General features: G+C 32.8%; 5 protein-coding genes and 1 long non-coding RNA gene across 9 annotated transcripts; 4 read left to right on the top strand and 2 right to left on the bottom strand.

Annotated features, from left to right (window-relative positions):
* Positions 266–1,094, bottom strand: LOC104766096. Of its 3 annotated transcripts, none has more exons than XR_763958.2 (4): positions 1,012–1,094; positions 610–765; positions 477–531; positions 266–371 (listed from the first exon to the last, which is right to left on the bottom strand). It is a non-coding gene; the product is annotated as an uncharacterized LOC104766096 (long non-coding RNA). The 3 variants fall into 3 exon arrangements; XR_763957.2 differs by having other exon boundaries at positions 266–363; XR_002036725.1 differs by having other exon boundaries at positions 266–531.
* On the top strand, positions 5,026–5,786 carry LOC104766094 (B-box domain protein 31-like). Its single transcript, XM_010489910.2, has one exon. It carries the CDS (start codon positions 5,122–5,124, stop codon positions 5,494–5,496), a length of 375 nt encoding a protein of 124 aa, XP_010488212.1. The 5' UTR covers positions 5,026–5,121; the 3' UTR covers positions 5,497–5,786.
* LOC104766095 (zinc finger protein CONSTANS-LIKE 12-like) lies at positions 5,492–8,529 on the bottom strand. 2 transcript variants are annotated; one of them, XM_010489913.1, is made up of 7 exons: positions 8,358–8,529; positions 7,434–8,075; positions 7,132–7,350; positions 7,007–7,049; positions 6,748–6,898; positions 6,485–6,636; positions 5,492–6,362 (listed from the first exon to the last, which is right to left on the bottom strand). In XM_010489913.1, the coding sequence occupies exons 2-6, from the start codon at positions 7,965–7,967 to the stop codon at positions 6,516–6,518; spliced, it is 1,068 nt and encodes a 355-aa protein (XP_010488215.1). In that variant the 5' UTR covers positions 7,968–8,075; positions 8,358–8,529; the 3' UTR covers positions 5,492–6,362; positions 6,485–6,515. The 2 variants fall into 2 exon arrangements, with proteins under 2 accessions (XP_010488215.1, XP_010488213.1); XM_010489911.1 differs by having other exon boundaries at positions 6,748–7,049.
* On the top strand, positions 11,600–12,622 carry LOC104766093 (cyclin-U1-1-like). The gene is made up of 2 exons (XM_010489909.2): positions 11,600–12,077; positions 12,281–12,622. Exons 1-2 carry the CDS (start codon positions 11,692–11,694, stop codon positions 12,525–12,527), a joined length of 633 nt encoding a protein of 210 aa, XP_010488211.1. The 5' UTR covers positions 11,600–11,691; the 3' UTR covers positions 12,528–12,622.
* On the top strand, positions 13,086–15,625 carry LOC104766092 (peroxisome biogenesis protein 22). Its single transcript, XM_010489907.1, has 8 exons — positions 13,086–13,390; positions 13,688–13,942; positions 14,038–14,085; positions 14,245–14,301; positions 14,389–14,490; positions 14,816–14,881; positions 15,049–15,150; positions 15,233–15,625. Exons 1-8 carry the CDS (start codon positions 13,271–13,273, stop codon positions 15,335–15,337), a joined length of 855 nt encoding a protein of 284 aa, XP_010488209.1. The 5' UTR covers positions 13,086–13,270; the 3' UTR covers positions 15,338–15,625.
* On the top strand, positions 25,572–26,246 carry LOC104766091 (SKP1-like protein 9). Its single transcript, XM_019241155.1, has one exon. The coding sequence runs from the start codon at positions 25,657–25,659 to the stop codon at positions 25,933–25,935; it is 279 nt and encodes a 92-aa protein (XP_019096700.1). The 5' UTR covers positions 25,572–25,656; the 3' UTR covers positions 25,936–26,246.

The following is a 27,110-nucleotide window of genomic DNA, read 5'->3' as shown; positions in this document are numbered from 1 at the left end:
TCAAAATAGAATCTCAAAAACTAAACAAAAAAAAATAAATATAACAAACAAATGGTCATGAAATATATTGCAGGTTAAAAAATAATATAAACATTTAGCCGTACAAACGGTCGGGAAATTTAGTTATTTTTTTATTTGCAAAACATTCAATATTTAACAAACAAATACAATATAAAATATAAATAATAATAAAAATTATATGCATGCGGTATACCGCGGATTAAAATCTAGTATATATTTAGATAATTGCAAATATTCCTAAACTATATCTTCTGGATTCTTTTCAATCTTCATAATTTACATATTCTTGGGTTTATCATTTCCACCGTCGATCTCGGTCGATCTCGGTCGATCTCGGTCGATCTTTGGTTCTCCATATCACAATAACAAGTATATCATCAGAAGTTACTGTGAAAGGAAAAATCCGAGACAAGAAGATTAAAAGAAAAAGAAGAAAAGGCTTGTTGGAAACTCACAGACAAATTATGTGGCACAGAGACACATATAAACAAGTACCAAGTCTTGTTTCATCTACAATTAGAAATTTAGAATTTTTAGACATATAATAGTTTAACTAGGAAAGCTTAATAGCAAGAGAAGAGAAGCCACCTGGTTAAACCGCAAACCCATCGATAAATATTGTCAGTATGTCAAGAGAGTTCTGGTTACAGACTTCCACAAGATGTTGAACCGTATTGGTTTGCAGTGCACTGAATAAAAAGACGAAGAGTGTAACAACCAAAACTCAGATCTTATGATCAAAGCCTGAAAATACCATTATAACTGGTTAAGAATATCTCAAAACCTGTGGCTATTCACAATTAACTATTTCAAAACAATAAGAGAAGTCACCTGTCGACAAAAAAAAAAAAAAAAAAAAAAAAAAAGAANCATTATAACTGGTTAAGAATATCTCAAAACCTGTGGCTATTCACAATTAACTATTTCAAAACAATAAGAGAAGTCACCTGTCGAAAAAAAAAAAAAAAAAAAGAAAAAAAGAGAAGTCACCTTTGGGTTATGAATCAATGCATCTCCAACATAGCCGTTTCTCAGGTGACTGATCCCATTGGAAACATCGATTGATGGAGAAGTGGGTGCTCATAATGTTTTAAAAGGCTTTAACGAGGATGAGGCCCATTCAAATATTGTAGCCTAGGCATATCTAAAGTTTTTTTAATTTTTTAAATTTATTGACAAGTTTTTTTTTTAATTTAAAATCGGTTAAAAAAAACTGATTTTCAAGCGTGATCGGTCAACAACTAACTGACCGTCAACCCGATCCAACTGATTTGCTCAACCCGATCAACGACTAAGTGACCGTCTAGGTGGTTAGGCTGCCACGTTGTTAACAAGGAATACTCCTAAACAGAACTATACAATAATACAAATTTAAATTCGAAAGTCAATTTGGGTAAAAGCCTAACCAAAGAAAAAATAAAACTAGTCTTCTAACAACAGTCTAGCTAGGAGGGTGGGTGATAGCGGAGGCATTAACGTCATTCACTTGTTGCATTTTTCTTTTTTTTTCCTATAAGCTATATATATCTAATCAGTAGAAGTACTTTAGTTGGATTATGATCATTTAAATATTTGAAACAGACTAAACACAGTGGTTAACCATTTGGTCCATCCGTAGCCACACGTTCGTAATTCATCATTTTGAAGCTTATAGTTTTACTAACGCAAATCGTCTAGACTCCCAATAAAATGCTTTAATTAAACATAAGAGATCATCGATCGTACCACCGTCCAAAGTAACTTCTCCTACATTTTCTTCAACAACGGGTCAAAAGACTCAAAAACTCTCGAAAATATATTTTATAAAACTAGCCAAGGTTTGTAGTGACGCGTATACATGCGTAAGTATGATAATATGTCCTACGTACCAACTATATAATAAATAAATAGAAAAATATCTGAATATTAAAAACTCCCAAAAAAATAATAGTCACATACTTTGGGAAGATTGGACGGCTAAGGTCTCGTACCAACAGGCAACAATAGACATTAGCAGACAGAAAAATCTGAGGACAAAATTAGAAAATCAAAAAAGCTTCGGATTTTGAATCAATATGATCCACACAAGTGGACTTACGCATCAACGCTGAATCAACTTGTGGACAACAACATCTCTTTTTCTCTATAACGTATCAAACACACAAAATATAATATTCTACGTCCGTCATTATTATATCAGTCCGTCTAATAAGTGTTCATAATTTTTGATATTACATACCACCCAAGTTATCTTATAATATTTAGTAGATGAATATCGTGGCGTTTGACAAGAAGATCGAATAAGATGGTAAAATAGTGAATGACAAGAATATCGTGGCGTTTGTCTAATTTTCAAAAACTCTATATTCTTGCCATTCACTATTTTACCATCTTATTGTTAATGTGAATCTGGTCATACTTTGAGCCATGTGCGTCAAATGCCGATCCCAACATCTTATTCTTACATCGCATATATGTGAATTATTTGTTTAAGGTAAAGTTATGGACTATTGGATTATTTTATTCAATTATGTCATTCTGCATTAGTATTCCTTTTGGAACTATGAATGTGGTTGTGAGCGGTTGATGGGAAAAAATGATATTAAACGATTATATTAAAACCCGTTTTAAAAGATTAGAAGAATAGAAAGGCTTCTATTTCTCTTCTATACAGTATGTCAAAAAAAAAATCAGTATGTCATTTTTCCTTTCAAAGGCTTTATATATTCTATATTTTGTATAATGTATTCTCATTGTTTCTTTGCTAAATAATAGATCGTTTTGGTCTTTCACTTATGTTTCAGAGACTTCTAAGCATTCTTCCTTCAGACCATCTAACAAACTCAAGATTTCAAGGTGGGAACATATGTTTTTGTATTTTTGCTTTACCTAAAATTTATTTTATTTTTGCCCCACTCATAAAATATCATTTGTCAAAAAAAAAAAACACCGTCAATTTGATTAATTATTTCCAAAATTTCGCCGTATCAAAGCAAGATTAAAGCATAAAAAGGAACAACTCGAGTTGAACAAGCATGGGAAATACCTACCGAAACTATATGGTGCGTCTCTAATTAATAATCAACGTTTTCATTTGTTCGCATTAGTCTTTAATATCAAACATGTGGTGTGGAAGAATCTAAATAACATTAAATATCGTTCACGATATTTAATTTGTGATTATTATATACTTTACACTTATCTCTATCTTCACGTAAAATTTTAGTAGTTTATAGAATTTAAGTTAACGAAATGTATAACTCCGTCGTCATTACATGTGTACACGATGGCGACGGATATCATATGTTGCCTGTTTCATATTTAAACGAAAAAATATATTGTAGCAATCTATTTATGTTAACACTAAACATTTGTAATAGCTATCCTATTATTTTGATTAGAGCGATGTAATGATATATATTTCGAACATGGAGTCTTTAACTCTCACTACTTTGCCTAATGAAGGATTCAAACGAGTGGTCTTCAAATAATTATTTTATCTTTTCTTTTAAGAATTGTCGTATGTGTTAATTAAGTTGTTTTCACAATGGGTTAATAAACTTACACTATATTTGAGATGGAACAAAGGGGACTTCATTTGTATGGTTCACATTCAAAGCTTTTTCAGGATGTATATTGTAGTTTATACAATTTTAACCCCAAGAAAAAAGGTAACATTTTTGTGGTGTATAATTTACACACGCACACATCTAAATTTGAATACAAGCCATAACATAGTATACAAAAGCATGGTTTACGAATAATGTGATGTTAACTACAAAACCGAACATTGTGATGTTAAAATGCTTTTTGAGTACTAACTTATATATATACATACTTTAATCCTTACTAGTGTATCAATCACACGCAATGTATAGCACTTCTAATAAATTAATAATAATAAAAACATTGAAAATTAACTGCATTATTTGGAATTCGTGGGGTAGCTTTCACTAATTAAAAAAAAAAACAAAACAAAAAAAATCTTTAAATGTGAACCATACAAGCTAAGTGAAGTCCTTTTTGCTTGTTGTGATAGTAAGCTTATATAATTAAATAAACGTTGACTGATTAACCACCACACAATGGCCCCAAAGACAACTAATAACACAGATATTGATACCACCCCTAAATTCTAGCCGTTTTCTTATGCTTTACCCCCTTATCCTCCACTAATCTCACTTGTACTATCTTTAATTTTTCTTCCTACATCTTTTTTGATAAAATTTTCTCACAATTCTTAAACATAAGAACAGATGGTGCACACACAAAAAAAACAAATTTTTGGTCAGACTAATTCTAGAACCTTAAATATAATGCAAACAGTGCTAAAACTAGACTAAACAGTGCAATAACTAGATATGAGTAATGAACTACAGGACAAAGCAGTGATGAATGCATTGAAATAGGAATGAATATGAAAGTAAACTAAGCAACCCCAAAGTCTTTTAATACATTGAATTGTTACATATTTTGACCCTAAAAACAGTAACAAAGTTGTTTACTGTTTCAAATAAATATCTTCTCGATTTTAGCGTGTTTACTCTCAAATTGTATACTGTTTACCTTGGAAAAAAAATGAGATAACTACACGATTAGCTATGTTTTGGCTTTGGAAATCATAATAGATTGATGGTTAGTCAACTTTTTTTTGTACCTTTCGGTGCTTCTATTTAAATTTATAAATCCTCAATAATTTGGTTTTTCTCGTACATCGTAATCATTTTACAGACATTACAATATAATAGTACAAACTAACATCATATCAATGATTCATATTGAAGTGGTGGGTGATGCGAGTGGTAGTACATGAGTTTTGTTTCGAAACTTGAATATGCATGAGGCATCCAAAAAAATATGAGGACGATAAAATTGCTTGGAGGAGAAACGTTTTCATCATGACTATGTTACCCCTATTAAGGGCATTTACGTCAAAATAAAAGGGCAATATTCATCCACGTGTACAACAAACAACAACAACACCACAACACAAACCATTTAATTCCCTATATAAAATGTGCAACGTTTCTCCTACTTACAAATCTTTCCTTCCACAATCACCACCACAACTACAAGAACAAACAAGAAAGAGAGAGAAAGAGCAAATTTTGAGAAAAAAAAATGTGTAGAGGTTTGAATGAAGAAGCGAGCAGAAGAAGAAGCGACGGAGGAGGAGGAGGTTGCCGGAGTCTCTGCACGACACCGAGTGTTCCGGTTAGGTGTGAGCTTTGTAGCGGAGACGCGTACGTGTTCTGTGAGGCTGACTCGGCGTTTCTTTGTAAGAAATGTGACCGGTGGGTTCACGGAGCGAATTTTCTAGCTTGGAGACACGTGAGGCGCGTGCTATGCTCTTCTTGTCAGAAACTCACGCGCCGGTGTCTCGTCGGGGATCACGACATCCACGTTGTTTCACCGTCGGCGACGACGACCGTGGAGGATAGAAGTGAACAAGTTAGTAGCAATGATCATGATGAGGTTCCGTTTGTGTTTCTCTGATATTTAGTTTTTTTTTTTTTTGGTGTAAGATATAAATATTCCTAGGGTTTTTATGCAATTTTTTTTCTATTAAGAAAAAATCCGGGAAATTTAGTTTATGAAGCTTAGAATTTTATGAAAAATGGGTATTGGCTTAAAATAGCAAAAAAAAAATATCTGGAATAGAAAGGAGGAAAGAAAGAAGGATCGTTTGTTACTTTATTCTTCGAATCTTTCTTTTGTAAACCACAAATAACAAAAGTGTTCCATAAAAAAATTGCTACAAAATAAAAAAAAATCATTAAACTCAATGATGAAGCAAGAATTTTAATTTATCAGAGTGGAAATGGAATCTCTTGTTTGGCATTTTGTTAGAATTAATGATATACATATATATACAAGAACTATTGTAACTAAACATTTCACAAGTGAAACATCTTCTGTTCTTCTTAAGACAATGATAGAAATTGGTTTTATGGCTTCTTCAGCCTTCAGGCTAATTGACTCACTAATCAAGTAATTTTAGGAAAGATGAGACAAAGATGATGCGATTAATTAAGAACGAGTTTCCTTAATAGCCTTGAAGCACGTTAAGCGCGTGCTATGTATACAGCCTTTATACAGACAAAAGAATGAAGCAGATTGTAATCACTGCTACTTTATTCATGAAAAAAAAATCATCTGGGAACTTATTTGTAAAATAGTATGAATTAGGATTTTTCCTATTATTAAAGGAAAATAAAATCCCATAAACGGGTAAAAGATTCAAAAACAGAGGAGATTTGTTATTTACGATATTTTAACCATTTTGGCTTCCACCATCTTCGTTCTGTTTCTTCTCCAACGTTCCCATGCCTCAACATGTTGATTTCTTCGATTCAATAAAACTGTACACAATAAGACAAAATATTTCATTACTTTACCGACAAGGAACTGTGTTTACCAACCTTATCATCATCATCATGAAGCATGATTTGTCTCTGTTTGTGGAAAGAAGAAGCAACTATACATTTCTATTTTTGTATAGTAGTCATTGGTTATTAGACGGGAGATGATGGGTCATAGTCATAATTGTCGCCAGCTTTCACAAATCTTCCTTTCACTCTTTTTCTCGTGTCAGCTCTCGCTTTGCGAGATGCATATCGAATCTGTTTCCCAAAACTACAATTCAAAACAAATATATAAAACATAATTTAAAAAACATCCTATCTAATTAAGTTTGGTATGAACTCTGTTTTTGTAACCATTTTTTAATAAATGTATAAAACTTACGTGCGCTTTAATCTCTTCTCCTTGTATCTCAACTTAGCCTGGTTCCTTGCTTGTGGACAACGAAGTTCAAGATTTGATTCCCATGGCGCTTCACTCATTATAAACCCCGGATTCATCCCACAATCCTGGTAATCCGCTGCGCTGGTTTCACCTGTGACGTTGGAGATGGTAAGTGACATGGTCGGATGGCTTTGTCCGAACAAGACAGGTGATGGAGGAAGAGGAAGTCCAGTAGTGTTGATGTTCATTTGAAACGGACCTGACTGATAGCTCGTGTAATCTTGTTGTCCTGGTGACGTTGTCTGAAAACAGAATATAACTCAATTTTCATAAGAAATTTTTCTTGAGGTATTCGAGACTCCAACAACAAAATGCTAAAGAGACCTCTAAAGCCTTGTCTATAGTAGTAAAGTTTGAGGCGGTAAGGGATGTGTTATCCTTGTCGATCAATAGGCAATTTGGTACCGTATGGTCTGGTTCAATGTGTTCTTCTGATGAGCATCCGATGATATCATCTCCAACGTCAAAGTTTAACGGCGCATTATCCAGATTTAGCTCTTCGCATAGATCTTCTTCAAGTTTAAGAATCAAATCAGGACATCCCTGAAAATACACACACACAAAATGAGAGAACTGCATTGTCCATCAAGAACTTATAAAACGAGTTCACTGCCTCTATTTAGTACCTTAGATTCCATGCAAAAGAAAGATGATTGATCACTGAGATTCTGAGTGTAACTGATGTTGTGTGGCACCATGGAATAAGAGGAAGCGATCAAACCATCTAATTCGTTGATTTTCGCCATTCCGAACACGTCATTGTTGGGGCCATTCAAGGGAAAAGAACCAACGAAAGGACTAACCAAACCAGACACAGAAGGTTCAAGAATTGAAGACCACATTCTGACAAAATCTGTCGGAGAAGGACAACCAGAGAAAGGGTTCAAGGTCTGAAGTTTATGTCCTAACACGGAGCAGTTGCTTGCATGCCAGTGACATCCTTGGCAGTACGAAACCTTATCGTCCAGACAGCGAATCACGGCTGGCTGTGAGTAGCATTTATGGCAGATCAAAGAGCGTGTGTGCCTGTGAGACAGAGGATTCGCAGAGTGTACGTGGACGTCGCAGTTAAGGCATAGTTTAGCCAAATCGGATTTGCAGTAAATCACTGCTTGTGCGGTTGCACAGTGGTCACACTTTGGCTCCATACTTAGAGACATGATGATGATTGATGAACAAAATAATTTTGTAAAATTAAGGAAAATGTATAGAGAATCAGACGTTTAATTTTTTTTGGTATTTACCGATCAGCAAACACACGTAAGATCCTGCACGTACGACAAAGATTATTCATGAAACATTTCAGTCTTCAGAGCTAACTCAGAATTAAATCTTGGAAAACAAAAATGATCAATTTGGGATTTCAGGTCGTAGCAATATGGATGCATGATGGGGTTTTGTGTTTTAAATTTAACAATAAAGGTCGTATAATAATTTGTAACGTTTCAAAGATAAACACATGTAAAGTTGTGTGTGTGTTTTTGTAGTTAGATGTGAATTGTAATAATTGTTACGCTTTTGAAAGCTTCTGTGGATGAAGAAGCACTCACTTGATTGGTAAACCGAGATCGATTAGTCCGATTCACAACCTTGGTAAAATGTAGAAAAACTCGATGATAAGGGAAGATTACAAAAAGAAACAGATTACAATCTATGAACAATTTTTTTTTTACGAATCGAATGAGAATGCAAAGAACGAAAGAGAGTTTTTACAGTGGTGTGCGAATCACGTAGAAGAAGGTGTGTGTGAGAGAAGAAAGAGAGGTAGGGTTGATCTGTATTTATACTTAGTGAAAACGTGTGCTCACGCGGTGGAAAATTCCACGTGGTGTAGTAACGAGCCGTCATGTGAATTTTATATGAAGGCATGCATATTAATTATAATTCGATCGTCGTCATTCGTCAAGGCTTATCTAATTTTTTCTTTGCTCGATAGGTTTTGTTCTCTCTGTGGCAAACCTTAAAACTCGTTCTTTCGGGTCGATACTATTACTAATTACTATAATTAGTTTCTTACTCGTGTGATTTCCAAGAAATTTCTTGATATCGTTTTAAACGCGTAACTAATGCTTTATTACATGTCTTAAATACTTAATATTAAGGCACGTTTTTATTTATTAAAAACATCGTTATTATATAGTTAGGGTACATTTTCTTAACTACTCCCTCTGGTTTTATTTACATATCGTTTAAGATTTATTTTTTTGTTTTAAATTAATTGTCATTCCCACTTTTCAAGGTAACTTTTACAATAAATTTTCAAAAAAAACCTTATTTAAACTAGTACAATTAAAAGATTTGAGGAGTCACATAGCCTAGTTATATTATATATACCAGGTCAAATTTGTCAAATTACAATTTTTCTTAATCTACTCAAAAGTCTCGAAAAGGACAACTAAACTAAACCGGAGAGAGTAGTTTGAAAGGTACTATCAGTTGTTGTAACTTGTAAGATGTCTTTTGGTATCCCTAACATTTGATATGTATAGATGTAGTTGTGACATGTGAGTTAATGAATTAGGCCACATCAACATTTCTATTATTATCGATGTAAACAGTTTAACACATGTTTTAATTATTGATATAATGAGCCATGTATAGTAACTATTACTATATTTTCTTAACTAGTTTGAACTTGAAGGGCTCTATAGTTGACTCTTGAATAGAGAAATTTGTTATTTTATAGAATTTCTAACTTTTGATCAGGCCGTCCTGAAATTTTGGGATCCCAACCCTTAAAGAAATCACAATCTATTTCATAAGAAGTTGATTTTAAAAGAGAATTCTCTGAAATTTGAACTATACGTAGCTAGCTACTAGCTAGTGATCGTTTTACATGATTAATCCTCGAAGACCTAAGTATTTAACGTATGTCTTTTTACATAATTAATCCTCAGTAACGCGTATGCCTTTTTTAATTTTTAAATACGTAGGTATCTAACATTAGTATATATATATATATCTATATTTAGTCTTTACGTCAAGATAATCCCCTATATAATAAAACGGAAGTACACGACATTTTTTGTAAACTATATAATAGATATATTTATGATTTTTTGGTTATAAACTTGTGACATTGGTGTATCATAATATACGGGTTAGTCTGATTTTTAGTAAGGATAGTATAGATTTAGTTAATTATAGCTAGAAACATATAAATCAATTATAGGTAACATTTAAAAGATAAGGAAATCTCTCAACCTAATTAAAACAAAAATATGTGATTCTTCTTTCACATTTATTTTATTTTATATTTAAATTATTTTTATTTTTATCTAATATATTTAGTTAATAAAATTTATGATTTTTTCTGCATATGATGTAATTTAAATTTTTTAAAACAGACATATATTGCTCAACTGAAGAATAAAAAATATACAAAATGCTCTACATCACCTAAGAAACTAGACAAAGATTCAAAGTCATATTAATAAAAAAGAGACCAAAATGATTATGAATACAAACGAGCATTGAAATTAAAAAATTTATGCATTTTATTATGGTTCTTTATTTTAAAGAATTTCAAATTTTAATAACTTTAAAAATTCAAATGTAACTTCTTAAAAAATTTAAAGATTATTGATATTTCAATTATTAAAACATTTATCTTTTTATAAAATGTTTAAGATATGAATAATATTTAAACTTTATAAGACCCATAGGTTATATGGCAGAACATGTTTGAGTTGATATTAATAGAAAATTAAAATGTAATTAATTCGATGTTACACGGGTAAAATATCATCTCATTATTTTATGAACTTTTTAAAAACTTTAAAGATTATTAATATTTCAATTATTAAAACATATAATTTTTATAACTGTTTAAGATATTAATAATATTTAAACTTTATAAGAAGTTCAAATATTATAAGTAGTTCAATTTCTAAAAAAAAGAAAATTTATTAAAACATTTTAAATTTTAAAAATATATTTAGATTTTTATAAAGTTTTTCCTGCGGTGTGCAACGAATTAAAATATCACACGCCATGTTATTTGGCTAGACATGTTTGATTAGATATTAATAGAAACTTAAAATGTCATTAATTCGGTGCTACATGGAGAAAATATCATCTCATTAGTTTGTTAACAATATGAATATTAGATTAATAGACGTACCTAATTAAATCGATTAATTAATACTGTAACAAAATAATTAATATGCGGTGTGTAGGTTAAGTCATATAATTAACAATCAAAATACAATATATAAATTTAAAAACTAAACAAATTAAATAAAATTAACAAAACAGAAATTAATATTTTTATCAAATAACTTAAACTGCATGTACCGCAGGTCAAAATCTAGATCTACTATAGTAGATCTTACAAAATAGATGTTATTAAGTTATATTCAACATATGATTTCATGGCATAATGTTTGAGCAAAAACAAATAAAACAATCATATATATATATAACACTTTAAATAAAAATTACAAAATAAATATTAATCCGTGCAGGGGTCCAATTCTAGTAATAAGATTATAATGCCAGTATCTATAATACAGTTTGTGTACTTCCCCAACGAGAAAATTATGGACGAAGACTCCCAAAATCTTTTGGTAAAAAAAAGAAAGAATATGAATAGGAATATCCAATGTGAATCTTATTATTTGTTTGCGAAAATAAAGCTATTTGTTTTACAACATATTTAATAATTGCTCAAGGTAATCTACAAAAATCATCAGAATCCTATCTTCTCGCGAAGAGACACGTGTCAAACCTAACTCACAAGCTGGTCCAAAGTCAGACGAAACATGATAATATCCCCACGTAACATCTTAAGCTCATCGTATCTCCACCACCCAATCAGCAAGACATACCCAAAACGAACGATACAAAATATGGCCCATTAACAAGAGAATTAAAGGCGAAGCCATGTTAACGGCAGCCGGAGACGATGAACTTGACCCGGTCGTGGGACCAGAGCCGCCAACGGAAGCAGCCACTCCAAGAGTGCTGACTATAATCTCCCACGTGATGGAGAAGCTCGTGGCACGGAACGAGTGGTTAGCTAAGCAAACTAAGGGATTCGGGAAGAGCTTGGAGGCGTTTCATGGCGTGAGAGCACCGAGCATAACTATAGCAAAGTACCTTGAGAGGATATATAAGTACACAAAATGTAGCCCGTCGTGTTTCGTTGTCGGGTACGTGTACATAGACCGGTTGGCTCATAAGTATCCTGGTTCTTTGGTTGTATCCTTGAGTGTTCATAGACTCCTCGTCACTTGTGTCATGATTGCTTCCAAGATACTAGACGACGTGTAAGTAATTAACTCTTTCTTGAATTTTTTTTTATATCGTGAATTATATTAGACTGACTGACTATAAAACTGTATGTAGTTGTGTGTCTTAATTGATTTACAAATTGAAAAGATACATTTCATATCTAACCAACATAAACTGATGACGAACTTTGTTACCTAGGTTAAGTGCCACTTTTAACTACCTAATTTCATCTTCACAGGCATTACAACAATGAGTTTTATGCTCGAGTTGGAGGCGTGAGCAACGCGGACTTAAACAAAATGGAGTTGGAACTTCTATTCCTCCTTGACTTTAGAGTGACAGTGAGTTTTAGAGTTTTCGAAAGCTATTGCTTCCACCTTGAAAAAGAGATGCTACTAAACGGCGACGCTTCTTCCCTCAAAGATAGCAGACCAATGCAAGAGTGTCTTTCCCCTACATCATCTTTATCAACTTTATATGTTTGATATATGTATACAAACTTTTTTAATATATCTTTTAACTGAGCACGTTTGGTTGTCGGAAAAAGTTTATCAACTGATTCTAGATTTATATTTTTTTATTTTTAAAAGAAATCGTTTCAAATTTATGCTAAAAACCTAACCTGTACAACTCATTGATGTATACTACACCAGGACTAAGATTCATAATGTAAACCGCTTAAATTTGAATAGTTTGTAAAATTTCAACTAAAGGAAACAAGCTTTTTCTTCACTTTTCACATATGGTTTTCGTTTCACATATTCATGTCTCTGTTACATTCTATTCACGTATAAAGCTATACTCCTTAATGGCTTAAGTATCAAACAACAACAAATCGAAACGCAATTCTAGTTTCCTAATTTCCTTACTCCTCAGATTGTCTCTTTGGTTCATCGTGTGAAACAACTTTTAAAAAATTCTTATCGCAGGAAAACAAAAACGCACCCTACGATACAAAACCATGGTCTCACATTCTTATCTACCGCCACGTGTAAAAACATACACGTGTCCTTACAGTTTTGACTTAGCCTAGTTGTGTTGTGTGTTCTTCTTCTTTCTCCTATGCTCGTCGAGAACAGTGCCTCCTTTTCGTTTCTTCTGCGATATCTAAAAAAAAGCTTCAAGCTTTAAGAATCAAATCTCATAGTTTCGGATTCTCGTGTTTAAAACGACGACGTATTTTGGTAATCTGGCGTTTTTGAAGGAAACGTGAGAGAGACTACTACTAATGGCGGAATCGTCGTCGCCGTCGCCTACTGAAGAGATCGTTCGGTTGATTAAGCGTTTAAGCGCTTACGTTGCTTTCAAAATGTCAAGCCTTTTCTCAACTACATCGATTCGAAATCTGGTTTTTTAATTTCTCGATCCCTCTCTCTCATTTACTCTGTTTCTGTATCGGATCTGGGTTTGGGAATTGAATCCAATTTTGACTCTGATTAGTTGAATTAGGGAATTTTTTTCAATTGAATCTTCGAAATTGATTACCTAATGTTACGATTCAGCTCAAATTTGAGTGATTTAGCTGTTTGGGTAGAAAAAAGTATTCATCTTTGGAGTTAATTGGCAATTGGGTATGGTTAGAGTTGAAAAAAGTATCGAACTTTAGAATTTGTTATGTAAGTTGAATTGTTATCATTGTGATTAGGATTCAAGATCGATTGGTGCGATTGCGGGGCTTGCGATTGCGGTGATATTTACGTGGAGGGCGATAAGGACGCCAGGGGAACAACGGCAAAGAAGGCAGCCTAAGCGGAGGATGCAATCTGCTGAAACTTCAAGTGCTGCTGCTGCTGCTGCTGCTCAGTCTAATCTAGGTTCGGTGCCTCCTGAAGTTTCTTTGCCTCATGAGGATGATAATGCGGTGCAAGATGTTGTTGATCAGTTCTTTCAACCTGTTAAAGTATCAATTCTTTTTTTTTCTCTACACAGTTCGGAAATTTTGTGTTTACACTTTTACAGTATTGTTAATTTAGAATTCATGTTTTGTTTTTGCAGCCTACTTTGGGGCAAATAGTTAGGCAGAAGCTTAGTGAAGGAAGGAAGGTAATTTGCATTTCAGCATTGATAGAATTTATCTTCTGATGATGTATTTTCTCTGAGCTGCGGATAGGCTTTGACGATGTTTAAGCACCGTATTATTGAAGCACTAGGTCAGGTTCATTATTGTGTTGAGGTTCACCCTTTTCTAATATGCATTTGTAGGTTACATGCCGTCTTCTTGGAGTAATTCTTGAGGAAACAAGTCCAGAAGAACTCCAAGTAATGATGTTTACGTTTTTTTTGACATTCGTTTTAATATTGCATTATGCGTCTGTTCTGTATCTGACTCAAAGCAATTTTTTGCAGAAACAAGCAACAGTGAGGTCATCTGTTTTGGAAGTTCTCCTAGAGATTACAAAGTTTAGTGATTTATATCTCATGGAAAGAGTTCTTGACGATGAAAGCGAAGTGAGCAGTAACTTCTTTTTCAGTCAATGTTTCTCTCATTCATGTTCTTTTGTTGGCTTTCGTGTTGGTACTCGGCTCTAGCATGACATAGCAAACTAATTGTGGTTAGCATTAAACATTGTTAGCTTAAGACTTTGGGCAGTGGGTCATAACATTGATATTCGTGTAGATAAAAGTTGAGCAATGGATAGGAATAGATCTGAGTTCATTGGTGCAGCTAAATGTTTGAGGCGTTTGTGCTTTTCTGTAATATTTTTCTGGTTGGAGCAAGTGGTTTTATTGTCAGTAGTTTCTGAAACTCACATTTTTGAGCTCTAATATGCAGGCCAAAGTTCTAGAGGCTTTAGAAAGTGCAGGCGTTTTCACATCTGGTGGTTTGGTCAAAGAAAAGGTATTCAAATTAGCCTTTTCGACAATCTTGTATACGTTAGTTAACTCGAAAAACTTTCCAATACTCGTATCAAAGCATGACTTATCGAAATTTCTCTGTCCTCAACCATGCAAACACTGATTTTGACGAAGTTCAAGAATAACAATTCTGTAAACATGCAATTGCAGGTCCTCTTTTGTAGTACAGAGATTGGAAGAACTTCATTCGTCAGACAGCTAGAACCTGACTGGCATATCGATACAAACCCAGAAATCAGCACACAACTAGCTGTAAAGTCTTTTGCTTGTTTACTCATTTTACATTCTCATGTTGCTTCTTTAGTTGACTGATATATATCTCTCTGAATTGCAGAGGTTCATCAAATATCAGCTTCATGTCGCTGCAGTGAAACCAGAGCGAATAGCTCCGAATGTGTTCACCTCGCAGTCGATAGAACAGTTCTTTGGATGTGTTTGATGTCAAAGGAAAAGAGAGGTTAAAGATATACGTTGTATTGAGTCCTGACTTCAGCATCACTGATCGAGTGTGTCTCTTAGGCTGAAACTTGTTTTTTTTTTTTCTTTTTCTTTTACTTCTTTTATTGTGTCTAAATTAAAAGTTTGATATATTTGCGAGTTAGATATTACTGCGAGTGCCTCTGTGAAAGTATCCATCCAAGTTTGTAATTTTTGTATTAGCAACTTAGCACAAGTCTCTTAAGGAAATAAACAAAGGTCGCGTTATTTGACAAGTGTTTTATGATTATTGATTTATTTCTACACAAATATTGCTTGAAGACAATAACACATTTTCTTGGCTTTGATTCTTTTGGATTTTATTTTTTTATTATTAAGTAAAATTTCATATAAATAAGGAAAAAAGATGGCTAACTACAGTATACGAGAATACATGGTCAAACGTACCAAGTATACTATTGTATCCTCAACTACACGAAATATATGTATTACATGGTCACATGCATGAACTATATGACGTTATGTGGTCAATACCATAGACATACAATCCGGTACACCGGTCGATTGGCTCCGGCGAATACCGACGTTGACTCAGGCGTTGACTAAAAAAATTGTATTCTAAATTTTTTAAAAAAATTTATATTAAATCATTAATAGTTTTTCATGATTAAAAACATATTCAATTCAATATATTAATATTTTTATATATCTCTAATGTATTCATTCTTATAATTAGTTAATTTTTATTTTTAAAACATAAACTAATAGTTAAATAAAAATCATTGATAATTATTTTCAAGATGTAATATAAAGGTATTTTGCAAAAATATTCTTATTTTATACCCTTTTGCAAACATACCCTCTATATTGTTTAGCTAAAATCAATTTTTCGTATGTTTATCTTTTATATATTAGAAGTAAATATTGTAAATTTATTTTGTTGTTGTATACATGTTATTAAGAGTATGCAAATTTTATAGTAAAAGTATATAAAATTTTATACAACATTTACTATGCAAACTATAAAGTAAAGAGTCATATACTCAATCTTTTGCATATTATTTTTATAATGAAAGTAGTTGATTTTGATTTTATGATTTTGTAGTATTTAAATAATCTTATTATCAAAGATTTATAATTAATCATTATTTTAGTTTTAAAAATAAAAATTAACTAATTCTAAGACGTGATATTTAATGTTAGAAGACGCGTATGTGTATGCACACAACAACTTCATCATAGTGCATTTCTAATGAAAAAAGTTTATTGAAATTTTGAGTCGGTGGTTAGTCCAATTGATAAAATTGGTATTAAAAACAAACTTAGGAGTAAACACTATAAAACACGAAATTCCTAATTTAAAAAGTTGGGGTCCTAATCAAAAAGACACATGAAAGATACAATGTATCAAAGAATTTAGTGGAAGAGCAACATAGACATGAGTAGACATACAACTTCATGCTTTTGTTTGTGACTTACTTGACGACGCAATACATCTACGAAAATTTTTGGCTTATAAATAAACAGACGCATAGGTTCACAACCTTCATCAATCATTATCACCTTTCTATTCTATCGTTCTCTCAATTCTTAAAATCTTTTTCATCAAATTGCTTCCAGAGAAAGATAAAAAAATGTCGACGAAGATGATCTTGTTGAAGAGCTCCGATGGTATCACGTTTGAGATCGAAGAAGCTGCCGCAAAGCGAAGCCACCTACCTCTGTCGATGATGCTAATCCTACCTCCGTCGATGATGCTAATCCTACCTCCGAAGAAGATCTCAAGAAGTGGGATGAGCAGTTCTTGCTGGAAATTGATCCATCCACCCTCTTTGATCTCATTCTTGCTGCGAATTACCTATGCATCGATAGCCTTATTGACCTAGCTAGCCAAACTGCCGCGGATATGATCAAGGACAAAACTCCATACCAGATTCGTACAGACTTCAAAATTAAGGGGGATTACACCTCGGCAGAAGAAAATGATATCATTGAGAAGAATAAATGGGCTTTTGAATGAGAAGCGGGTTATCAAAAAAAACTGTAAGCAGCTTTCTATGTTCTTTAGTGTGTGTTTTTTTTTTCAGTTTCTTGATCAATGTAGATGATGATGACTTCATCTACGTTCTATCATAATCCAATAATGAACGTACTTGTTGTGATACTAAAAAGACTAGAATCCATTTTATTGTTATTGTAATTTTTATATAAAATATAATTTATGTGATTGTTTTTAAAAGTTTTTTTTGGATAAAACATTTTGTAATAAAATCATATGCTAAATATGATGTTTTGAAAAAAGACACCTATTTTGTAAGTTTTATATTGTTAATGATTCTAGATAATTACCCGTGCTATAACACTGGTTAAATTTTATTTTATACAAAATTTTGTATATTTTATATTTTAAAATAAATTTTTAATATTTTGTATTAGGTTATATATGTGAAGTTATTTTAACAATATATATTCTAAATCATGATTTGAATGTCATTATAAGACATAGTTTTGTAAATTTGAATTTAAATATTCAAATTTTGATCCGTTACTCAGTAAATTTTTTAATTCAATAGATATTATATTTAAAGAATAATATTACTAAATTTTGAATATTTTATAGATTGAAAAATTTATATTTATTTTTAAAAATTCAAATTATGGTATTACCAGAAATAAAATATTTTTAATTATAATAAATAATATGATAATTTATTTGTTTCACAAAATAGACTCATATATAAAAATGAAAGGTGAAGTATAATGATAGTTAACAAATTAATATGTTAAGTTAAATATCAAAAGATTTTATTTGATGAATAATTTAATAAAGGAAATTAATATGGTAAGTTAGATGATATGATTTTTTAGAATATTCTCTTTAAGATTTTTTGTATAACTTATTTGTAACCAATTAATCTATTATCAATGTATAACCTATTTATAACCAACTTATTAAAATTATATAGTATACAAAACAATGTTGTGTACTTCCGTTTTATTATAAAAAGGATTTACTCAATAAATAAAAAGTATTCCTCTTGTTATTTTTTTTTTTTAAATTGAAATTCTGATATGGCTTGTTTCACCCTGTAGAATGTATTAAATATTATGCATAATTCAGTCAAAATATTTAAAAATATATACATTTAATTTAATTAAGAAAGCTATATAGACATTGGTTATTCGAAAAATGTATATATATATATATAATATTATTTAAGAAATAAAAATTGGATAAGTAAATGTGTAAGACCGCGGAGTTAAACAAACACTGTCTCTGTTCTAATTATACCTGCGAAATAAATTTCTTGAAATGTATATTAACTTTGTTATTTTATGGAAAAAGATCTGCCTGTTAATTTGAGAGCAAGAAGAATTGGTAGTATGATAGATCATCATCTTCATGGAAATAATCTCTTACTGTATGGATAATTTGGGGTTTGTTCCAGTAATTAAGGAAGTCATATCGTTTATCTTACTTTAATCTAAATTAATTATTAAGTTTAACAAACTCGAATTCTCGAGCTTTTTCTCTTGACGTCGATTCAATGACCTAGAACCTATGGAACACATATGCAGGTATACACGGTCATTGGCAAGTGTTTGTTAATTTCGATATACTCCAATAAGAACCTAGACATATATTTCGTTAATTCTATATACTAAAAAAACTTTTGATTAAAATTTCTAAGAACAAAGAATTGAAATATAAGAACACCTTTCTTATTATTGATTTAGAAAACTCTCTCAAAAACTAAATCTCTCTCTCAAGTCTTATGGAACACCTCTCCATAGACTCCTATATTTATAGGTTTTAACTTTTCCTAAATCTATTAGAATTAACATATTACAACTTATTGATAATAGAAACTTTTCCTTTTCCTTAATCTATCTCTTTTGGCAATTTCCTAGGAGATAGCTTCTTCCTCAAGTTGGGATTATCCAACATTCTCCCCCTTAATTCCAACTTGAACTCTGGGTGCTTCAATCTCTTGTACTCTGATCAGATTCCTCATTTCTCTGAACTTTATTCTTGCTAGTGGTCTAGTGAAGATGTCCGCCTTCTGCTCCTCACCGGGAACATGCTCCACTTCTATCTGATCATTCTCCACACACTCATGAATAAAGTGATACTTTGTGAGTATGTGCTTACTCCTTCCGTGGAACACTAGATTCTTACTTAGAGCTATGGTTGACTTGTTGTCAATCCTTAGTAAGATTTTCTCATCTAGACTAAGTATTTCTCTTAGCAACTCCTTCAACCATATTGCTTGCTTTGCTGCTTCTGTAGCTGCCATAAACTCAGCTTCACATGATGACATCGCCACTGTGTGTTGTTTTTGTGAAGTCCAAGTGATTAATGATAAACCAAGATAGAACACATGACCTCCAGTACATCTTCCATCATCAATATCAGCTTTGTAACTACTGTCGCTGTATCCAAAAACCTTACTCAACCCATCACGCTTGTAGAACAAGCCTAAGTTGGTGGTTCCTTTCACGTACCTTAACAAGTGTTTAAGAGCTTGTCCATGTACCTCTCTCGGACTCTGCATATACCGGCTCAAAACTCCTACAGCAAAAGCCAAGTCGGGATGTGTGTGAAGCAGATACCTTAAACACCCAATCGTTCTTCTATATCTTGTGGCATCAATCTCAGGTTACTTTTCAGCCTTTGATATCTCCATACCAGGCTCCAATGGTATGTGCGTTGAGTTACACGAATCCATCTTAGTATCAAGAAGAATACCTTGAGCACAACCTTCTTGTTTTATTCTTATTCCATCAGCTCCTTGTACTACTTCAATACCAAGATAATATGTCAACTTCCCGAGGTCTGACATCTCAAACTCTCTTGACATATCCCTTTTAAACTGATCAATGACTCCTTGTGAAGTTCCTGTCACAAACAAGTCATCAACATAGATTGCCACTACCAGACTTTCTTTCTTGTCACTCTTGAGATACACAGTAGACTCCTTTATGCATCTTTTAAAGTTCATCTTCTTCAGAACATGATCAAGTTTCACGTTCCAAGCTCTTGGAGCTTGACGTAGACCATACAACGCCTTATGTAGTCTGTACACTCGATCCTCTTGTCCTCGTTTAACAAAGCCTTCTGGTTGGCACACATAAACCAACTCGTTTAAGTCACCATTTAAGAATGCGGTTTTCACATCAAGGTGATGAATCTCCCATCCCTTCGAAGCTGCGATAGCAATGAGTAGTCGAATAGTTTCCATTAGAGCTACAGGTGCAAACGCTTCTTCGAAGTCCACTCCTTGTTGTTGTACATAACCTTTTGCTACAAGTCTTGCCTTGAACTTTTTCAATGATCCATCTGCTTTCTTCTTGATTTTATACACCCACTTCAACCCTATTGGTTTAACGCCATCCGGCTTCTTAACTAGCTCCCAGGTTTTATTTCTAGCGATAGACTCCAGCTCAGCCTTCATCGCTCTAACATATTCTTGCAAACTTAAAGCTTCAGAAACAGACTCTGGTTCACCATCTATGGTAAGTAGAAGTCGTTCACTCTTCAGCTCAGATAGTAGAACATAATCATTGAGGAGGAGATTATATTTAAAACGATACTTACCATGTTTAACAAAAACAACGAATGATTATTGAAATTTGAAATTTCAACTAAAAGTGATAGATTATAAAACACGATGTCGATGCACATCTTCAAAAAAATACTAGACTGATTTGACAGACTCGATTTTAATGAGTATATGTATATGTGAAAAGTAAATGTGTCTAAGATGATAGCATCGAAATATTTATCGAGCTTACTTGGTCGGAAGGTGAACATTGAACAATATGTCTTAAGTCACTTTAATTTTTGGGATTTTAATTGAAAGTACCACATTTACTTACAATCCTTTCTAATCTACCACAAGTGAAAACTACTTTTCGATTCTACCACAAGGGACACTTAAAAGTCGTAAATACCCTCTTGTTTAGGAGAAAAATTTGAAATTAATTGTGTTTTTTTTATCCAGTTGAGGGGACAATGTACTTCTGACAACTGACATTTAATATGCACAAAAGTAAAAATCAGTAGGCTAAAGAAATGAGCTGTGAATGTTTTGAAGAAGAAAGAGAAATATGTAGACAAGTTATGACATTTAATTGAGTCTGTAGACAAGTTATTCCATAGACAAAATGATTTTTTTGTAGACAAGTTTTATTTGTAGACAAGTTATTTCGTAAAAGTTATTTTTGTAGATAAGTTGAGCCGATAGACAAATTATTAAGTACATAGTGACAGACAAGTTTGTGGACAAGTTGGTTTTGTTGTTTTCGGACCTATAATAGACAAGTTGGTTTTGGTGTTTGTGGACAAGTTTCAATTTGTTAAGGTTGTAGACATATTTTTTTTGTAGACAAGTTGGTTTTATTGTTTATTGACAACTTTCAATTTTTAGGTCTATAAAACTGAATCTGGACAACATACTAAGATCTTAGTAGACAATTATGAAATCGATGGACAAATCGTAAATATTTCCATAAAAAAATAGACATCACAAAAAACTATAATTTTGAAGTGATGAGGTCCATCTCCTCGATGCTGCTACTGTTGGTTTTATGATCCATCATGAAGGGACAAACCGAGGATAAATAGAAAAGGTTATCGATTAGTGGCCAAAGATGGGATAATGGAAGTTGAAAAATGTTATACTTACACTATATTATGGATTACATATGCAAGAAAAGAAAGATTGTGGTGGCTCTCACGTCAGACGGAATTTTCAGAGATTAAATCCGCGTTTTCCTCCATTAGTTATCTTTGGCTACCGAAGAAGAAAACCAAAGTTTTTTTTTGTTGGATTTTTTTAATAAAAAGTTAGAAAACAATGAAAAAAAATAAAAGGTTTTGTTGTGTTTGTGGATTTGTTGTTTTTAGAGAAATAGAGTGTCCCTTAGTGACAAATATGAAGAAAGAGAGAAAGAAAAAGTGTTAGTTTCATTTCTTATTAAAATTTTTTAAAAAAAATATGAAAAAGGTTAATTTAGTCATTTAATGATGTAAATGTGGTATTTGTAAAAAAACAGTTATAAAATGTGGTAGATAGAATGAGAAATGTTTTTGAATGTGGTAGATTTATTTAAAAACTCTTAATTTTTAATGTAAATCGAACGTGCACCTGACAGTCAATAACAGTTCTTTGGATGTGTTTTATGTCAAACAAAAAGGGAGGTGAAATAGATTAGGCTAAAACGTGTTTTTGTTTTTTCTTTTTTCTTTTATTATGTATAAATTAAAAACTTTGAGATATTTGACATTAGATAATACTGCGAGCGCCTCTGTGAAAATATTGATCCATCCAAGTTTGTAACTTTTGTATGAGCAACTTGAACAAAGTCTTTGAGGAAATAAACAAAAGTCTCATGATTTGACAAGTGTTTATTATAATTAGTCATGCAAAAATGCTTATAGAGAGAATAAGACATTTTTTTGCATAATTTTTTTTTGGATTTTATGTTTATTATATAGTAAAACTTCATATAATTGATTATGTGAAAACAGTGGTTCATTGTACAAACGAAACTGTGGGATAAATTTTCCTAATTGGAACATTTGTGGTATTAAGAAAAGGTAGAATCAAAAGACTTGTACATATATTGCCGTGTAATTAATACGACCAAGTGCGTATGCATACGCGTAAACAACATCATACTGCATTTCTAATGATAAAGTTAATTTGAAAAATTTGAGTCGGTGTGTTAGCTAGTCCAATGGATAGAATTGGTATTACAAACAAAATATAGGAGTAAATTTTATAAAACACGAATTTCCTAATTTTTAAAAAGTTGTGGCTTAAATGAAAAAGGCACATAAAAAACGTAACTAGATCAAAGACTTTACAGGAAGAATAACATGAATATGAGTAGACATATAGAGTTGTCAAAATGGGTGGGCTGTCTATGGTTTGCCCATGTCCAATTCATTATGGATAGGTCATAGATAAGCCCATATTTTGAACGGGTTTAAATGGTTTGGTCCGTTTTTGTCCACGGACAAAACTGGACGGACAGCGTGGACATTGGGCGGCCCATTAGTCTGAAAATTCTAGGTTAAAATCGATTTGGGGAAAACACAAATCGATTTCTTATTTTCTTTGAAGCTCTTCTTCTCCTAAACATAAATCGATTTCTTCAGTTCTTCTCTTCGATTTCTTCAGTTCTTCTCTTTGAAATCTTCATTTCTTCTCTTTCGATTTTGGTTTCGATTGAAACTGGGTTTGCTTTACTTAGATTGAAACTGGGTTTGCTTCTCTTTCGGTTTTGGGAGGGACCCATTTGAGATTTATGTTTCTTCTCTTTCGATTTGTTGAATTGTAGAATAGCTTCCTTATAGATTATTGTTTGTGCTCTTGACATAGATAACACTTGCTTTTTAAACCTTTTTCATGTTGTTAGTTTGATTCTTTTTCTCTAATTGGTCTTTGGTTTTGGTTATTTCAGATGGGTGATACACTAAACCTTGAAGATGATTATATGAGTGGAGATGATTATATGCTTGAGCATGATATGAATCCGGATGAAGAAGAACGTGTAGGAGAGGAACGTGTAGAAGCAGATTCAGTAGCTAGTACGGCTGATAAGAGGACAGGCAAGTCTACAGGTAAACGTAAAAGGTCAAGGTGTTGGAAAACTTTTGAAATTGTTGGAGATAAGTTGGATGATGGTAGGAATAATCTTAGATGCACCCGTTGTGAGCATACTTATTGCCTTGATCTTCGTAGAAGTGGCACCAATACTCTCTTGCGTCACATGGAATCATGCTCAAAGACTCCAGGAAGCACTCCTTCATGTGGAAACAGAAAGTTAGATATGATGGTGTTTAGGGAGATGATAGGATTGGCAATCATAGAACATGATTTGCCTTACTCTTTCGTTGAGTACAGAAGAATTAGAGAGGCTTTTCAGTATGCAAATTCCAACATCGAGTTTTGGTCAAGAAATACTGCGGCTGCTGATTGCTTAAAGATCTACGAGAAAGAGAAACTGAAGCTTAGAAAGATGTTGGGTGAAGTTCCGGATAGGTTTTTTTTAACAACAGATTTGTGGAGGGCAATCACAATAGAGGGATACATGTGTTTGACTGCACACTATATCGATAGTGGATGGAATTTGAAGACAAAAATCCTGTCATTTTGTGCATTTCCTCCTCCACATACGGGTGCTGGAATAGCTACAAAGGTGTTGGCATTGCTAAAAGATTGGGGAATGGAAAAGAGAGTGTTCACAATTACGGTTGATAATGCTTCCTCAAATGACAACATGCAAGGAATTCTCAAGAGGCAGCTTAGGAAAAATTTGGTGTGTGGTGGAGAGTTCTTTCATGTGAGATGTGTTGCACACATCTTGAATCTGATTGTGCAAAACGGATTGGATGTGATTGATGGTGCTCTAGAGAAAATCAGAAATAGTGTTAAGTTTGTGAGGGTGAATGAGACTAGAAAACAATCCTTTCAAACATGCGTGGAAACAATGGGAATTGAAGCTAAGGGTGAACTACTTTCAGATGTTTCAACTAGGTGGAACTCAACTCACCTTATGCTCTCAAGAGCAATCATCTATAAGGAAGCCTTTCAGCATCTTGCAGAGATTGATACAAGTTATCAATCTTTCCCTTCTGATGTTGAGTGGACAAGAGCAGAGTTGATCTATGAGCTGTTGACCCCATTTGCAGAGATGACGAATTTGATCTCTGGTTCATCTTATCCAACTGCCAATTTGTATTTCAATCAGGTATGATTGACATAATAACGATGTGATTTGACTTTGATTTAGGTATTCGACATATTAACTTTGATTTGTCCTTGGTTTAGGTATGGAAAATTGAAACTTGGCTGAAAGCTCAAGAGTACTCTTATGATGATGTGATTTGTGAGATGGTGAAAGGTATGAAGGAGAAATTTGACAAGTATTGGGAGGATTATAGTGACATACTTGCTCTGTCTTTGACATACTTGCTCTAGCTGCATATTTGTGTTTGAATTGTTTCAGGATTTTTATGCTTTCATCTCCCAAACAGTTGGTGCTAATGGCAAGTCAACATTAGACAAGTACTTAGATGAACCGGTTTTGGACATGATGGCATTTAAGAGCTGGGATGTCTAAGACATACAACTTCATGCTTTTGTTTGTGACTTACTTGACGCAACACATTTACGAAATAATTTGGCTTATAAATAAACAGACGCATAGGTTCACAACCTTCATCAATCATCATCACCTTTCTATTCTATCGTTCTCTCAATTCTTAAAATCTTTTTCATCAAATTGCTTCCAGAGAAAGATAAAAAAATGTCGACGAAGATGATCTTGTTGAAGAGCTCCGATGGTATCACGTTTGAGATCGAAGAAGCTGCCGCACGTCGAAGCCAGGTCATAGCTAACATGATTGAGGACGATTGCGTGGGCGGAGGTATCCCGCTTCCGAACGTGAAAGGCAAGATTCTTGCGTTGGTGACCGAGTACTGCAAGAAGCACCCCGTCGTTGATGCTAATCCTTCCTCCGTTGAAGTAGTCAAGAAGCGGGATAATGCTATTAATCCTACCTCCGTTGAAGATCTTAAGAAGTAGGATGAACAGTTCTTGCTAGAAATTGATCCATCCACCCTCTTTTATCTCATTCATGCTGCGAATTACCTAAGCATCCAAAGCCTTCTTGACCTAACTTGACAAACTGCCGCGGATATGATCAAAGACAAAACTCCTGTCCAGATTCGTAAAGACTTCGGCATTGAGATTGGTTACACACCTGAGGAAGAAAAAGATGTTCTTGAGAAGAATAAATGGGCTTTTGATTGAGCCGATTTTCCAAAAACTATAAGCAGCTTTCTATCTTCTTTAATGTGTGTGTTTTTTTTTGTTTCAGTTTCTTGATAAATAATGTAGATGATGATGACTTCATCTAGACATCTACGTTCTATATAGTAATCGTACGTAAAAATATATATTCCGTTTATTATGATACTAAAAAGATACTCTTTCTTACTTGATAAATAAAAAGTATTCCTCTAGTTGTTCTTTTGTTCTTTTGATTAAAATTCTGATATGTTATGGCTTTTTAACCCTATCAAATGTATTTAACATTATAATTAATTCAGTCAAATATCTTTAACTAAGCAGATTTAATTAAGAAAATTACATACAATATTGCTTAACAAATAAAAACTGCATAAGTAAAAAATGTACGTGTGGGACTGTGGAGGCTTACTTAACCAGTTAACTATATAAAGATTAATGTCTCTGTTCGAATTAAACCTGTGGAATATATATTTTTGGATAAACATGAAATATATTTTTTGAAATGTATATTTTTGCATATATTGAAAAGAAACCTTTAAATTTCAGAGGAAAGAAGAAGAATTTGTAGTATGATAGATATGATGATCATTATCATATTCATGTAATCTCTTATTTTACGGTAGATATGATGGTCGTTTATCTTATTTTTTTTCGTAAAAGCACATAATTATTTATTAAGTTTAACAGACTCCAGTTCTCGAACTTTTTCTCATGGTTCCGATTCGATGACTTAGAACGTAACACAGTTATACACACGGTCATTGGCAAGTGCTTATTAATTTCAATTCAATATGATTGTAGACAATCTGTGCTGACTAAGATTTTTTGTATTCATTTAATTCTTACGATTAAATTAGGTGAATGGCTTGTTGAACCCTATAAAACGTATTTAAAATGATACTAACTTTAGTTTTTTTTTTTACAATATAAGTTTGATTTCGTTCAAG

The sequence above is a fragment of the Camelina sativa genome, chromosome 19 (assembly GCF_000633955.1).
Source record: "Camelina sativa cultivar DH55 chromosome 19, Cs, whole genome shotgun sequence".
Taxonomy (NCBI): Eukaryota; Viridiplantae; Streptophyta; class Magnoliopsida; order Brassicales; family Brassicaceae; genus Camelina; species Camelina sativa.
This window is presented reverse-complemented; position numbering and strand designations above follow the sequence as displayed.

Excerpts from the sequence above, each read along its gene's own strand:
- LOC104766094 (XM_010489910.2), top strand. The coding sequence starts at position 5,122 with ATGTGTAGAGGTTTGAATGAAGAAGCGAGCAGAAGAAGAAGCGACGGA.
- LOC104766095 (XM_010489911.1), bottom strand. The coding sequence starts at position 7,967 with ATGTCTCTAAGTATGGAGCCAAAGTGTGACCACTGTGCAACCGCACAA. Across the intron at positions 7,050-7,131 it reads CTATAGACAAGGCTTTAGAG|ACAACGTCACCAGGACAACA; the intron begins GTCTCTTTAGCA and ends TTCTGTTTTCAG. Across the intron at positions 6,637-6,747 it reads GAGAAGAGATTAAAGCGCAC|TTTTGGGAAACAGATTCGAT; the intron begins GTAAGTTTTATA and ends TTTGAATTGTAG.
- LOC104766093 (XM_010489909.2), top strand. The coding sequence starts at position 11,692 with ATGTTAACGGCAGCCGGAGACGATGAACTTGACCCGGTCGTGGGACCA. Across the intron at positions 12,078-12,280 it reads TCCAAGATACTAGACGACGT|GCATTACAACAATGAGTTTT; the intron begins GTAAGTAATTAA and ends TCATCTTCACAG.
- LOC104766092 (XM_010489907.1), top strand. The coding sequence starts at position 13,271 with ATGGCGGAATCGTCGTCGCCGTCGCCTACTGAAGAGATCGTTCGGTTG. Across the intron at positions 13,943-14,037 it reads AGTTCTTTCAACCTGTTAAA|CCTACTTTGGGGCAAATAGT; the intron begins GTATCAATTCTT and ends TTGTTTTTGCAG. Across the intron at positions 14,882-15,048 it reads GTGGTTTGGTCAAAGAAAAG|GTCCTCTTTTGTAGTACAGA; the intron begins GTATTCAAATTA and ends ATGCAATTGCAG.
- LOC104766091 (XM_019241155.1), top strand. The coding sequence starts at position 25,657 with ATGTCGACGAAGATGATCTTGTTGAAGAGCTCCGATGGTATCACGTTT.